Source organism: Lygodium microphyllum, chromosome 1, assembly GCF_053477565.2.
Source record: "Lygodium microphyllum isolate KBCC chromosome 1, Lygodium_microphyllum_v1.1.10, whole genome shotgun sequence".
Classification (NCBI taxonomy): Eukaryota; Viridiplantae; Streptophyta; class Polypodiopsida; order Schizaeales; family Lygodiaceae; genus Lygodium; species Lygodium microphyllum.
This window is the reverse complement of record NC_141135.1, coordinates 82,352,778-82,369,323: the sequence shown is the minus strand read 5'-3', so window position 1 is coordinate 82,369,323 and position 16,546 is coordinate 82,352,778. Positions and strand designations below refer to the sequence as shown.

At 42.9% G+C, this 16,546-nt stretch overlaps 1 protein-coding gene across 2 annotated transcripts in view; it reads right to left on the bottom strand.

The window, feature by feature from the left end:
• The window catches only part of EMB2083 (AAA-type ATPase family protein), a 94,025-nt gene that overhangs the window by 63,194 nt on the left and 14,285 nt on the right, over positions 1–16,546 (bottom strand). For both annotated transcript variants that reach the window (XM_087678917.1, XM_087678914.1), the window contains exon 5: positions 14,522–14,662. In XM_087678917.1, the coding sequence (XP_087535043.1) occupies positions 14,522–14,662 (141 nt within the window). The remainder of the gene's footprint in view (positions 1–14,521; positions 14,663–16,546) is intronic.

Genomic DNA, 16,546 nt, shown 5'->3' with positions numbered 1-16,546 from the left:
TCAACTCAATTGCTTCAGGTATGGACATTCTATAAGGTCTCTTTGCAACTGGTGCAGCTCCAGGCACTAGCCTAATTTCATGATCTACTTCTTTTGGAGGCGGAAGTTCAATCAATTCCTCAGGGAATACGTCAGCGTATTCCTTTAGCCAAGAAGGTCCTTCATGAGACTCTTGCTTCTGATCTAGCTTGTTGAGTTTGATCAGGTAAACGCGTTATCCTTTTCTGACTCCTTTTATGATCCGAGATACTTTGGCTAATTGGATTCTTGGCACTCCTGCCTCACCTTGAGTTGTGACAAACTCCCTTTCAGAGTTTCGAAAGGAAACTTGACCCTTTCCACAGTGGATGTGGGCGTCATTAGGCTTAAGCCAATCCATCCCGAGTAGACACTCATGGATACCTAAATTCATGACTCTGAATTTGATTGAGGTTTTCTTTCCTCCCAGAAAGAATTCATCCTTAGCAGTTTGCCTAGGACAAGTTACCTCACGACCATTTGCCAGTTCCACAAGCAGGGTAGGTGCTTCTACTGTGGCTATTCCTAATCTTTTTGCACATGCTGGTGAGATAAAGGAATGTGTACTGCCACAATCAATCAAGGTTTTGAAACCTTTACCTTGATAGACCGACGGTGTTTGAATCACCGAGAACTGGCGATTCGGCCCTTTCTTGTGTAAAGCGGCATGGACTGTCGCTCTTTCAAATTCTGCTTCCATAGTCGGATCTTCCTCTTCTTCTTCTTCGCATCTTTGCCTATTGGCAATGCAGGCAGTTCTTCCTCTTCCACGGGTGGCGGCTCCTTGACCGCGGCCTGCACCTTGGAAAGGTGTTTGACGATGTCCCCCGCTGAGCTTGGGACATTGGCTCTTAAAGTGACCGAGTTCGTTGCAGTGGAAACATCGGAGGTTTCGGCCATTTTGAGTAGGAACAAAGTTGTTGACGTTATTTGTCCTTGCTTTCTTCCTCTGTCCCTGATTGTGACCTTGAACTCTCTTCACTTGAGGTCTGAATGCTCCTCTGTTCGGGTTACTATAGGACCAAGTTTTGTTATCCCTTGGTCTAGCTTGCACCTCCTGAATTATAGGCGCCGCTCGAATGAGTGCATCCTGCACATCTGATGGACGCATAGATTCGAGACAGGTATTTACGGGTGGATTTAAGCCTGCGCAAAATTTGGACACCTGCTACGTCATGTCCATCTGTGGCGCATACGTTAAAAGTGAGACGAATTTAGAGTAGTATGCATCCAGAGTGAGTCCTAACTGTTTTAACTTGTAGAACTCATTCATTTTCTGTGTACGATATGCAAGTGGCAAATATCTCCCCTGCACGGCTTTCTTTAACTTTTCCCAGGTAACGGATCCCTCTGAAGTCCCTTGATCCCTGCACCATTGTTTCCACCATAGTCTAGCTTCGCCGGTGAGTTTTAACTTGGCGAGCATGGCCTGATTGGTAGGTGCAGTACTAGCTGCTTCAAAGTAATCCTCCATAGTTTCAATCCAAATTTCAGCATCAGACTGGACGAATCTGCCTCTCCCGTCAAACTCGGGTGGCTTTATCTGCTTGAGGAGGAACTTCTTCTCCTGGGTCACAGCAGTACTTGATGTAGGGGGCGAATTTGGAACCTGTACCTGGGGTTGTGCCTGGATAAAAGTTTTCTTAACGTTATTATATGATAATTGACGTTAGATTATCTTTAGTTCAGCTATCTCGTAAATCATGAAGCTACTTAACTTTTTTAACAACTCTGATGCACAGCCAGATATTGATAAAAAAAATCCTTATTTATATTTACATGGGCGTAGCCTTATACAACGTCTCGTGTGATGATAATTCAATCATTACATTCAGTTTGGGGAGAACAACGTTGTATTGCATTTGTCTACAGGAACTGTGTAATAGTAAGGTTTTGGGTCATGGATCTTTAGGAATCGATAATTCATTGGAAGTTCCGGATACCCTTTTCGTTGGAATCCATACTTCTCATGGCGGCCCAACACTTTAATCCTGTCGGCTGGGATTACACGGGTTACTTCCTCATATACATATGAGTTCATTTCAACCCTCCGACCTTGAATATGTAAAGTCGAATTTACGTGAGCTTCCACAAAAATGAACAGCTTCACGACTTTCAAGTCTTCCAACCACTTGATACTCTTTAGGTTGGTCTGTAGATAAGCGAACCAGTAGGCAGCTATGTAGTAGATTCCTGAAGACCCCGTCCATCTTCGTTCTATGTATAAAGGTGATGGATTATAAATCTGCTCCAGGATGTTCATCATCCCAATTCTTTGTCTATAAAGCGGAGAATGCATTGCAATCATAAACATGACCCGAAACACCAAAAACTTGTTCCACACTTCATAGTTCTGCAAGACAGCATTGAAGATGAGGAAATGTTTCGACAGCAACAATTTCTTTATTTCATTTTATTGAGATCTCATAAACAATTCCGTTGTTGGTCGGCTTTGATACCAATTGTAACGTCTCCCCTAGTATCCTCCAGGACACGTCTTGGCAGTCCATCGGAAAGAATGTCTAGAAAGCTCCGCCCGGCACTCCCATGGAATGTTACGGATTTTGCGATCTAGTTATTCCCGCGTCTGCCACGTAACGGAAGTATCCTGGCCGTTCCCACTTAGGATCGACCGGAATTAGGGTTTTCCTAATGGGTCACTAGCTAATAGCAACTAGCGTCAGACCCGAGCGAACTACTTTACGTAGAAACGCCAGGTCCGAAGCGGATTCACGCTGCACTTGGTTCAAGGAGAATGGGAAACGAGAGGGATGCAAAGCTCAACCTCTCTACCATAAGGCATAGTCCCATTCCGTTCCCCTAAAACAACGTAAATCGGGTAAGACGTAACTCTAGGTCATCGTTCTCGTTATTCTTTTTGATGATGATGATCATTCCGCTGTTCTTCGAGATTCTTGAGAAAAGTTCGCGGCTTACCGGGACCACCCAACCGTAGAACGGACCCATGGCCCATCCTCCGCACTTTCCTCGGTTTGTTTTAGTTATGTAATTATCTAACACATTAATTTGACATATAACAATCAGCTTCTTTAATTAATCTTGTTAAGCACGGGTTCCTTCACGTAATCTTATCACGTGACATATAAAAATAATATCAAGCAAGTTCTTTTAACATCTCATCATTTTATCTTTGAATTACAAGAAGTTCCGCCCGTAGGCTTGTCCATAATCTGCCCGAAGGCTAACCAGTAATCTCCAGGGATCACTATTCCAAGCTTCCGTCCGTCAACTAGTATGCGGGCCTCGAGATCCAATCCCGAGTCACGTTAGCCTCTTGTGCAAGACCCGGAAGGCGAGGGATTTACGGCCAGAGCCCCCCTGGCACCCAAGCGTCCTCCTGCTCCAAGTAGAACTCAACGGAGAGACCTCTCGCGGCGGGTTCGGTCCACGTTCCCGGCGCGGTCAACAACCCCCTTGGTTAGGGTCAGGCAGGCAGTCGGGGATAACTGAAGCTGCCTCTCCCTTCAGGCCTTTAACCTGAAGTATAGGTACTTGTTTAATTTGTAATTCATAATTCAAACAAAGCCCTAAAATCTCTAGTAAGCACAAACATTTCCATTAATCAACCCAGTTGTATGGCAAACTGCTAAGGAAGTGTTCTTTCCTTTTTTCCTTGTGAATCAATCACAAAATGATTTCATACATGTTACACAAGTCCTGCGATGAAATAATCTGTTTAGATTCTTTAGGCTGACGTATGTCAGGCCTAGGGTTTCTTCATTTAGGGACAAACCCTAGTTCTTTATCTTTATGAAATTATTGTCCTTACGGTAAGGAAAGTAGTCAAGTGTTAGGATATGAATGTTTCTATGTTTAGATTGGTTCGGTTAGCTTGTGGAAGGTAATCTTACTTGTCTTGTCACGGTTTTACTATCCTTGTGACAATTAACTTTCCCAATCAATACAGTTTAATTTGGCATATAGCATAAATGCCAAGATGATACAAAGGCGACAATACTCCCTGGGACAAAAGGCCTAGCTGAGAATTTAGTGTATACACACTTTATTAGTTCCAAGTCCTCAAATAGTAGGGGAAAAGTGTTAATAGAGTGTCATCCAGTAATTTCCCATTACATTTTCTTTCCAAATGAGTTCGTATATCTAATTTTTATACTTGTTAATTCCTAACATTTAACTTCCGTTTTCTTTAAAGATGAACTCATACCAAATAACAACAGTTGCCTTGCTAAGATGTGCAACTAGCAAAGATAACTCCCTAGTAATTTGAGCATCGAAGAAACCTTCCATGAATTTAGCCATTTTACCATGATTCGTTGCGAAAGGAATAAGACTAATCGTGCAAGATATAATTTGAATATATTACTATAGTAAATGGTTAATCTTGCCTATAATTTTATAATGCTTGATGCAATTTGAAGAAAGCTAATTTGTATACATTGTCATTCATAAGCTAACTCCTTCGTTAAAAATAACTTGAACAAATATATCTTTCCTTATCAATTTATCTTTGTATGACTGACTTAAAACCGAATTAACATCAAGAAGAAAAACCTGGCTTTCAGATGAGATATCCACATGGATACCGGGAGATGACCCTCCCGCAGCTACACCTTGGACTTTCTTCGGCGGCATCGTAGTTCGAACGTGAGATAGCCTTTTCCTTTTTCTTCTTGGAATTCCACCATCTTCTCCTTCCTTTTCTTTTTCCTTTTTCCCACTCTTCCTCCTTCACTCCCTCTTTTCACTCCCTCTACTTCTCTCCCTATCTTTTTTTCTCACGACTATTTCTTCCTTACGGAATACCATACGAGGCCATGATGAAGAATTGGATTTTTAGGACATGGGAGTGTGTGGACACCGGCTTGTTTGATAAAACTAAGAACACAAAGCTCAATTAAGAGAGCACTCGCACAAGAAGATCTAGAAAGTGAGTGAAGGAATTAATGCAAGAGAATGGAAGTCTGCAAGGTAGCCTAAGGACAAAGTAGGCCTATGGGTGTGACTTGAATAGAGTAAAGAGCTATGAGGAGGAGAAAAGGCCAAGGCTTAGGGGGGAAATTAAATCCCGGGGCGCAAGGGGGGGGGGGGGGGGGGGGGGGGGGGGGGTGGCGGGGAGGGGGAGGGGGAGGGGGGGCGAGGGGGGGGGGATAAGGGCTTTGGAGGGATTAAGACTCCGGAGGGGAAAAACAAGGCTTAGGGGAAAAAAAAAAATTAAGCCCCGGGAGGGGGGAAGAACAAGGGCTTAGGAGTATTAGTGGGAAGGGGGCTTAAGAAAGCCCCCTTAGAAGCTTCTTAAAGAAGCTTCTAGTGCGGCAGATCAACATGGAAGATGACGGCATGAGGGATGGTGGCGACTGTTGATGCCACAGGCGATGGCATTCCCTCGTCCGGCAGCTAATGGCTTCCCCAGCAGCGCGGCAACGTCTGCGGCTTCCTCCCTCACTCTTTGTGCAGCACGGCAGCCTTTTCTTCCCCACGGCTCCGCCTCCTCATGCTTTATATAGTGGAGGGAGGGGGATTTTCTCCTCCTGCGTGTCAACTCGCATGTCCTACCTCCCTCCATAGGCTCCACCAAGGAGCTTACAACTCCTTCTATTTCCCTCCCCCCCTCCAACTCGTCCGTCGGCTGGAGGGATAAGGGGGGGAAATTAAAAAAAATTTCAAAAATCCAATTTATATTTTTTCCCACACGGAATTTTACATTCTCTCCCCCTTGGAGGAATCGAGATGTCCTCATCTCGAGATAAACTAGGGATATTGATGGTTGAGAGTGCCTTCATCTACCCAAGTGGCATCTTCTTCGGGATAATCTTTCCACTGGACAAGGCATTCTTTCAAGGTTCTAGATCTTAACTGTCTTTCCCTAAGATCTAAGATCCTTTCTGGCCTTAGTTCAAGGACTCCTTGACTAGGCATTACAATTTGTTGGTCATCAAGTACATGATTAGGATTGGGTACATATTTTTTTAATAGGCTGATATGGAATACATTGTGAACCTTTAGGTTCTCAAGGAGTTGCAATCTATAAGCATTGGGTCCTAGGCATTTGAGGATTTTATACAGCCCACAATACCTTCGACTTAGCTTCTTGCATTCTCCTAGGGATAGAGAACTCTTTTTAGGACGTACCCAAATGAAGACCATGTCTCATTCTTCGAAGACTCTTTCTTGACGTTTCAAATCTGAATATGCCTTTTGTCTATCCTTGGCTGCTTGTATGTCTTGTCTTATTGATCTTATTTGATCATCCATGTCCTCCAACATTTGTCTTGAAGCTTCAACTCTTAGGCTTGGGTCAGAAAAGTTTAGGGGACTTCGACAATCATGACCATACAATGCCTGAAAAGGGGTCATTTGAATGCTCTGCTGGTAAGAAGCATTGTAGGCAAATTCAACTAATGGCAAGTATTGAATCCACCTCTTTGGCTCTCGACAACAGTATGCCCTAAGCATATCCTCAATGATTTGATTCACTCGCTCTATTTGTCCATCCGTTTGGGGATGGTAGGCGGTGCTAAAACAGAGTTGAGTCCCAATAGCTTCAAAGATAGCTCTCCAGAAGTGGTATGTGAAGAGAGAATCTCGATCACTAATGATTCTTCTAGGTAACCTATGTAGCTTGAATATCTCCTTGATAAACAATCTTGCAATGTCGGAGGCTTTATAGTTTGTCTTTACTGGAATCAGGTGTGCAACCTTGGTAAGCATGTCAACCACAACCATAATGGAATTGTATCCTCCTTGGACTTCGGGTAAGCCTACAACAAAATCCATACTGATGAATTCTCATTTCATTTGGGGAATGTCAAGTGGTTGCAGTTTTCCTGGCATCATGACATGTTCGGCCTTGATAAGTTGGCAAGACAAACGTTCAGTGACATATTTGAGAACGTCACCTTTAAGCCTTTCCCAATGGTAGCTCTTCCTAACTGCATTAAGAGTTTTTGCATAGCCAGGATGTCCTGCGAAAGGGGAATCATGAGCTTCCCATAATATCTTCTGCTTAAGTGACTGGCTTGTTGGTATACACAGCCTTGTTCTGTAGTAGACAAGCCCATTATCAATGGAAATTTCCTGATACTTAGCTTGCAACTTCTGATTCTGCTCCTTGGTAGATATTTCCTTTATCATTGTTTGGTAGGCCAAATCATGGCATGCTTCCTCTCTAACTGGTTCAAGTATAGGGTTGCTTGGCATAGATACCTTTGTAGCCAGAGATTTGGCCGTTGATGGATTCTGCAAGATTAGAGAATTTAGGAATGCCTTGCGACTGAGTGCATCGGCAACTACATTCTCTTTCCCTGGTCGGTACATGATTTCAAAATCATATTCCTCCAATACTTCAATCCACCGACGTTGCCTCATGTTGAGCTCGTTTTGGGTAAAAATCCATTTGAGACTCTTATGATCGGTTACTAGAGTAAACTTGTTACCCAACAGGTAGTGTCTCCAAAGCTTTAGAGCATGGATCACAGCTAATAATTCCAGATCATGTGTGGCATAATTCTTTTCATGACTCTTCAATTTCCTTGAAGAGTATGCTACGGGATGACCTTCCTGCATAAGGACACACCCCAAGGCAAGAATGCTGGCATCAGTTACTACCTCGAACTCCTTATTGAGGTCAGGAAGTTTTAGAATAGGTGCTGATACCAAACTTTGCTTCAATTTGTCGAAGCTATTTTGTTCGAGAGTTGACCGTGTAATAGAAGTCTGCTTCTTTAGTAAGTCTATAAGAGGTGCTGTAATCAAAGCATAGTTTTTGATGCCTATAACATCCTGTCAAGCCAAGAAAGCTACGTATTTCTTTGATGGATACTGGTATTGGCCATTCAAGCACATCTCTGACTTTGGCTGGGTCTACTGATATTCCCTCTGATGATACTATGAATCCCAGATATTCAATCTAACGCTTGAAGAATGCACACTTCTTCATTTTTGCATACAGCTTATGGGACCTCATTGTCTCAAGGACAATTCGAAGTTGAGGTTCATGATCTTCTTCCTGTTTAGAATAGACTAAAGTGTCATCGAAGAAGACAAGCACGAAATCATCAAGATATGGTCTAAAAATATCCTGCATTAATCTATTGAAGGTGGCAGGTGCATTTGTAAGCCCGAATGACATAACCAAGAACTCAAAGTGCCCATATCTTGTATTGAAGGCCGTTTTGGAATATCTTCTTCCTTGATCCTTATTTGATAGTAACCTGACGTGAGATCAATCTTGGAGAAGATCTTTGCACCTTGAAGATGATCCAGAAGCTCATCTATTCTAGGAATAGGATACTTGTTATTGACTGTTGATTGATTCAATCCTCAGTAATCAATACATAGTCGAAGTGTCCCATCTTTCTTTTTCTGGAATAGTACTGGAGCTCCCCATGGTGAGTTGCTAGGCCGGATGTAACCCTAATCCAACAGTTGCTTGAGTTGTTCCTTCAACTCAATTGCCTCAGGTATGGACATTCTATAAGGTCTCTTTGCAACTGGTGCAGCTCCAGGCACTAGCCTAATTTCATGATCTACTTCTCTTGGAGGCGGAAGTTCAATCAATTCCTCAGGGAATACGTCAGCGTATTCCTTTAGCCAAGAAGGTCCTTCACAAGACTCTTGCTTTTGATCTAACTTGTTGAGTTTGATCAGGTAAACGGGTAATCCTTTTCTGACTCCTTTTATGATCCGAGATACTTTGGCTAATTGGATTCTTGGCACTCCTGCCTCACCTTCAGTTGTGACAAACTCCCTTTCAGAGTTTCGAAAGGAAACTTGACCCTTTCCACAGTGGATATGGGGACTTTGGCTAATTGGATTCTTGGCACTCCTGCCTCACCTTGAGTTGTGACAAACTCCCTTTCAGAGTTTCGAAAGGAAACTTGACCCTTTCCACAGTGGATATGGGCGTCATTAGGCTTAAGCCAATCCATCCCGAGTAGACACTCATGGATACCTAAATTCATGACTCTGAATTTGACTGAGGTTTTCTTTCCTCCCAGAAAGAATTCCTCCTTAGCAGTTTGCCTAGTACAAGTTACCTCACGACCATTTGCCAATTCCACAAGCAGGGTAGGTGCTTCTACTGTGGCTATTCCTAATCTTTTTACACATGCTGGTGAGATAAAGGAATGTGTACTGCCACAATCAATCAAGGTTTTGAAACCTTTACCTTGATAGACCGACGATGTTTGAATCACCGAGAACTGGCGATTCGGCCCTTTCTTGTGTAAAGCGGCATGGACTGTCGCTCTTTCGAATTCTGCTTCCATAGTCGGATCTTCCTCTTCTTCTTCTTCGCATCTTTGCCTATTAGCAATGCAGGCAGTTCTTCCTCTTCCACGGGTGGCGGCTCCTTGACCGCGGCCTGCACCTTGGAAAGGTGTTTGACGATATCGCCCGCTGAGCTTGGGACATTGCCTCTTAAAGTGACCGAGTTCGTTGCAGTGGAAACATCGGAGGTTTCGGCCATTTTGAGTAGGAACAAAGTTGTCGACGTTATTTGCCCTTGCTTTCTTCCTTTGTCCATGATTGTGACCTTGAACTCTCTTCACTTGAGGTTTGAATGCTCCTTTGTTCGGGTCACTATAGGACCAAGTTTTGTTACCCCTTGGTCTAGCTTGCACCTCCTGAATTATAGGTGCCGCTCGAATCAGTGCATCCTGCACATCTGATGGACGCATAGATTCGAGACGGGTATTTACGGGTGGATTTAAGCCTGCGCAAAATTTGGACACCTGCTACGTCATGTCCATCTGTGGCGCATACTTTAAAAGTGAGACGAATTTAGAGTAATATGCGTCTAGAGTGAGTCCTAACTGTTTTAACTCGTAGAACTCATTCATTTTCTGTGTACGATATGCAAGTGGCAAATATCTCCCCTGCATGGCTTTCTTTAACTTTTCACAGGTAACGAACCCCTCTGAAGTCCCTTGATCCCTGCACCATTGTTTCCACCATAGTCTAAATTCGCCGGTGAGTGTTAACTTGGCGAGCATGGCCTGATTGGTAGGTGCAGTTACAGCTGCTTCAAAGTAATCCTTCATAGTTTCAATCCAAATTTCAGCATCAGACTGGACGAATCTACCTCTCCCGTCAAACTCGGGTGGCTTTATCTGCTTGAGGAGGAACTTCTTCTCCTGGGTCACAGCAGTACTTGATGTAGGGGGCGAATTTGGAACCTATACCTGGGGTTGTGCCTGGATAAAAGTTTTCTTAACGTTATTATATGATAATTGACGTTAGATTATCTTTAGTTCAGCTATCTCGTAAATCATGAAGCTACTTAACTTTTTTAACAACTCTGATGCACAGCCAGATATTGATAAAAAAAATCCTTATTTATATTTACATGGGCGTAACCTTATATAACATCTCGTGTGATGATAATTCAATCATTACATTCAGTTTGGGGAGAACAACGTTGTATTGCATTTGTCTACAGGAACTGTGTAATAGTAAGGTTTTGGGTCATGGATCTTTAGGAATCGATAATTCATTGGAAGTTCCGGATACCCTTTTCGTTGGAATCCATACTTCTCATGGCGGCCCAACACTTTAATCCTGTCGGCTGGGATTACACGGGTTACTTCCTCATATACATATGAGTTCATTTCAACCCTCCGACCTTGAATATGTAAAGTCGAATTTACGTGAGCTTCCACAAAAATGAACAACTTCACGACTTTCAAGTCTTCCAACCACTTGATACTCTTTAGGTTGGTCTGTAGATAAGCGAACCAGTGGGCAGCTATGTAGTAGATTCCTGAAGACCCCGTCCATCTTCGTTCTATGTATAAAGGTAATAGATTATAAATCTGCTCCACGATATTCATCCTCCCAATTCTTTGTCTATAAAGCGGAGAATGCATTGCAATCATAAACATGACCCGAAACACCAAAAACTTGTTCCACGCTTCATAGTTCTGCAAGACAGCATTCAAGATGAGGAAATGTTTGGACAGCAACAATTTCTTTATTTCATTTTATTGAGATCTCATAAACAATTCCATTGTTGGTCGGCTCTAATACCAACTGTAACGTGTCCCCTAGTATCATCCAGGACACGTCTTGGCAGTCCATCGGAAAGGTTGTCTAGAAAGCTCCGCCCGGCACTCCCATGGAATGTTACGGGTTTTGCGATCTAGTTCTTCCCGCGTCTGCCACGTAGCGGAAGTATCCTGGCCGTTCCCACTTAGGATCGACCGGAATTAGGGTTTTCCTAATGGGTCACTAGCTAATAGCAACTAGCGTCAGACCCGAGCGAACTACTTTACGTAGAAACGCCAGGTCCGAAGCAGATTCACGCTGCACTTGGTTCAAGGAGAATGGGAAACGAGAGGGATGCAAAGCTCAACCTCTCTGCCATAAGGCATAGTCCCATTCCGTTCCCCTAAAACAACGTAAATCGGGTAAGACGTAACTCTAGGTCATCGTTCTCGTTATTCTTTTTGATGATGATGATCATTCCACTGTTCTTTGAGATTCTTGAGAAAAGTTCCCGGCTTACCGGGACCACCCAACCGTAGGACGGACCCATGGCCCATCCTCCGCACTTTCCTCGGTTTGTTTTAGTTATGTAATTATCTAACACATTAATTTGACATATAACAATCAGCTTCTTTAATTAATCTTGTTAAGCACGGGTTCCTTCACGTAATCTTATCACGTGACATATAAAAACAATATCAAGCAAGTTCTTTTAACATCTCATCATTTTATCTTTGAATTACAAGAAGTTCCGCCCGTAGGCTTGTCCATAATCTGCCCCAAGGCTAACCAGTAATCTCCAGGGATCACTATTCCAAGCTTCCGTCTGTCAACTAGTATGCGGGCCTCGAGATCCAATCCCGAGTCACGTTAGCCTCTTGTGCAGGACCCGGAAGGCGAGGGATTTACGGCCAGAGCTCCCCCTGGCACCCAAGCGTCCTCCTGCTCCAAGTAGAACTCAACGGAGAGACCTCTCGCGGCGGGTTCGGTCCACGTTCCCGGCGCGGTCAACAACCCCCTTGGTTAGGGTCAGGCAGGCAGTCGGGGGTAACTGAAGCTGCCTCTCCCTTCAGGCCTTTAACCTGAAGTATAGGTACTTGTTTAATTTGTAATTCATAATTCAAACAAAGCCCTAAAATCTCTAGTAAGCACAAACATTTCCATTAATCAACCCAGTTGTATGGCAAACTGCTAAGGAAGTGTTCTTTCCTTTTTTCCTTGTGAATCAATCACAAAATGATTTCATACATGTTACACAAGTCCTGCGATGAAATAATCTGTTTAGATTCTTTAGGCTGACGTATGTCAGGCCTAGGGTTTCTTCATTTAGGGACAAACCCTAGTTCCTTATCTTTATGAAATTATTGTCCTTACGGTAAGGAAAGTAGTCAAGTGTTAGGATATGAATGTTTCTATGTTTAGATTGGTTCGGTTAGCTTGTGGAAGGTAATCTTACTTGTCTTGTCACGGTTTTACTATCCTTGTGACAATTAACTTTCCCAATCAATACAGTTTAATTTGGTATATAGCATAAATGCCAAGATGATACAAAGGCGACAATACTCCCTGGGACAAAAGGCCTAGCTGAGAATTTAGTGTATACACACTTTATTAGTTCCAAGTCCTCGAATAGTAGGGGAAAAGTGTTAATAGAGTGTCATCCAGTAATTTCCCATTACATTTTCTTTCCAAATGAGTTCGTATATCTAATTTTTATACTTGTTAATTCCTAACATTTAACTTCCGTTTTCTTTAAAGATAAACTCATGCCAAATAACAACAGTTGCCTTGCTAAGATGTGCAACTAGCAAAGATAACTCCCTAGTAATTTGAGCATCGAAGAAACCTTCCATGAATTTAGCTATTTTACCATGATTCGTTGCGAAAGGAATAAGACTAATCGTGCAAGATATAATTTGAATATATTACTATAGTAAATGGTTAATCTTGCCTATAATTTTATAATGCTTGATGCAATTTGAAGAAAGCTAATTTATATACATTGTCATTCATAAGCTAACTCCTTCGTTAAAAATAACTTGAACAAATATATCTTTCCTTATCAATTTTTCTTTGTATGACTGACTTAAAACCGAATTAACATCAAGAAGAAAAACCTGGCTTTGAGGTGAGATATCCACATGGATACCGGGAGATGACCCTCCCGCAGCTACACCTTGGACTTTATTCGGCGGCATCGTAGTTCGAACGTGAGATAGCCTTTTCCTTTTTCTTCTTGGAATTCCACCGTCTTCTCCTTCCTTTTCTTTTTCCTTTTTCCCACTCTTCCTCCTTCACTCCCTCTACTTCCCTCCCTATCTTTTTTTCTCACGGCTATTTCTTTCTTACGGAATACCATACGAGGCCATGATGAAGAATTGGATTTTTAGGACATGGGAGTGTGTGGACACCGGCTTGTTTGATAAAACTAAGAACACAAAGCTCAATTAAGAGAGCACTCGCACAAGAAGATCTAAAAAGTGAGTGAAGGAATTAATGCAAGAGAATGGAAGTCTGCAAGGTAGCCTAAGGACAAAGTAGGCCTATGGGTGTGACTTGAATAGTCTAAAGAGCTATGAGGAGGAGAGAAGGCCAAGGCTTATGGGGGAAATTAAATCCCGGGGGGGGTAATAAGGGCTTTGGAGGGATTAAGACTCTGGAGGGGAAAAACAAGGCTTAGGGGAAAAAAAAAAATTAAGCCCCAAGAGGGGGGAAGAACAAGGGCTTAGGAGTATTAGTGGGAAGGGGGCTTAAGAAAGCCCCCTTAGAAGCTTCTAAGAAGCTTCTAGTGCGGCAGATCAACGTGGAAGATGACGGCATGAGGGATGGTGGCGACTATTGATGCCACAGGCGATGGCATTCCCTCGTCCGGCGGCTAATGGCTTCCCCAGCGGCGCGGCAACGTCTGCGGCTTCCTCCCTCACTCTTTGTGCAGCACGGCAGCCTTTTCTTCCCCACGGCTCCGCCTCCTCATGCTTTATATAGTGGAGGGAGGGGGATTTTCTCCTCCTGCGTGTCAACTCGCATGTCCTCCCTCCCTCCATAGGCTCCACCAAGGAGCTTACAACTCCTTCTATTTCCCTCCCCTCCTCCAGCTCATCCGTCAGCTGGAGGGATAAGGGGGGGGAATAAAAAAAAATTTCAAAAATCCGATTTATATTTTTCCCCACGCGGAATTTTACAGAAACAAATTTGAAGAGTATCGTCACTTTCACAAGAGCTTCCACACAAGCTTTTAAGAAAAATGGCCGGATCTCTCACTAAGCGTAACTTGTAAGGATGCTGACAGATATATGAAATAGAAGAACCTTTTAAAGACTTATTTTGAATCAGCCCATTTTCAATCAAACTGCTAATAGCATTTTTTGCCAGCTTTATGGTGTGAGGTAGATAGAAAATTTCCTCGTAGGCTACCATGAGCAGGTTCATACGCACATCTAAGCATTTACATTGTAAAAACCAATATAACATAAAATCCAGACTTTATGACTCCACAGTATGCATCCATTCAGACTGAAGAAAAAAGCTTCACATCGACCTCAGTTCGCCCATCACGGAGTACAGAAAGTGCAGCAACATCCAATAAATTGGCAAGTTGGGCCCCAACCATGCCATCTGTAACTTCAGCAACTGCAGTAAAATCTACATCATCTGCCATGGGTTTATTCTTGGCATGAACCTGAGTCCAATGTGTACAATAATGACCAATTATCAGTTAATGTTAGTTAAAAGCATGAAGATCAGACCCACCTTCATTTATCCATCCTGCATCATTCTTTAAAGCAAGAGAGAGAAAGACATTACACATCATATTCATTTTTACACGTTTTCTTTCCACAACAAAACAAGTTTTTTCATTCTCTGTTAGCCACATGCACATCCATGATGGACTATGTTTCAAAATGAAGTATCAACTGAGCTCAAACATGACATTTACTCCACCAAAAGAGAGGTCTAGAACAATGTCAGTCATCCTCCATCACTCAAAGTTAGCCTTTTACAATCTTTCAGTATGACTGACAAGCACAAACTGTCCATAAAGCAAAGAGAGGCACTACCATAATTCAAAACGCAAAATAAAGCTTTCAACTGACATTGATCAACACCATAATTTTATGAACATACTTAGAATGTCACAATGTTCAGATACCAAAGTCATTAAGTTCATTGCATTCCATTAGTTCCTATTTTGGTTGCCATTTACAGCCCCAAAAAGGCTTTTATTTGTATCATTTATTAGTATCTAGGTGCCACCCAAGAGAATCGGAGCACCACTCATGTTCCTACAAATAGGGCGCAGCATTCATCACTCCACACTCTCATTCATTATTCACCATTCCGCCCTCACTTTCAGCCACAGCCCTCTACCACTGCCGTCCACACTCCTACCCTAGCAGATATCTCACTTCGTGGTGCTGTCCACTGATCATGATGCCACATCAGCAGGCAATTTCATTCTAGAGGTCTTCTTCACATTGCCATCAACTCTAGACACTTCAGATTGCTGCGTTTTCAGCCTGGCAACCTACTCTTCATCATTTCTGCTGCTGCTTTTGCTGGCTTCACTCCTCCTTGGACTCATACAGTATATCATCTTTATCATTATTGTGTGTTTCCAGCTCCTGCTGCCACCCAGCACCCATGCAACAGTTCCTAGCCATCAATCACTTTACAAAGGCTGCATTTGCAGCAGATTCAAGCGATTAAAAGCAAGTTACACCTCCTTATCAGCCCTATATTGGATACCAGCATTTTTGAGTTTTCTTCACTCCTGAAGGGCTGCCCGTGTCTGCAGCCACTTACAAAAGAGATCTTCACCGCCATTCTTGCATGTTGTTCTCCAGTTGGCTGCCTAGTAGTGGTCTTGACAATAGTCATCATCCTAGAGAGATTTCAGTACATCCTTCATCTCTGGCAGCTCCTACAGACTGTGTTTTGCTCCCTCTACTGCTGGCCTTCATCTTTGAGTGTCTATTCCAACATTCCACTGCCCAAAGGACTGCATTTCACTCCCTCCATAGAGCAGCTATTTTCCTTGTCATTGACATCTCTGCTCGAAGGACTGTATTCCGCTCCCTTCACAGGGCAAATCCCATCTAGATCCTGCTGCTTGATCAACCAGGAAAGTGCAATCATCTCCAAGCTCCGCTCCATTGCATAAACATGATTTTGTGACGTGTTCATCATTCTTCATTCATCTTCTTCTTCGGCATTTCTCAATCTCTTTCTCTCAGTGTTTGCCATACGCTCTCTGTTTCTCCCAACAAACCTACCGTTTCTTGACACACATGTAAGCAAGACAATAATTCATCAAAATTGGAAAAGTTTAGAGAACACAAGCACTTCAATTTCAAGATTCCGATTTGTGCTGGGATGTCAAATATTGCACCACCTCGGCCCTATTTTGACCACAAAAGTTGTTTGACAAAAACTGAGCTTAAATCTGAAAACCCAAAAGCCAAATTCAAAACCCCAGCTCAAAAAGCAAAAAACTCACACAAAACCCAAGAAATTTATGAAATGGGACCATAGACATCAATCAATGGCATAATCTATCTGTGAA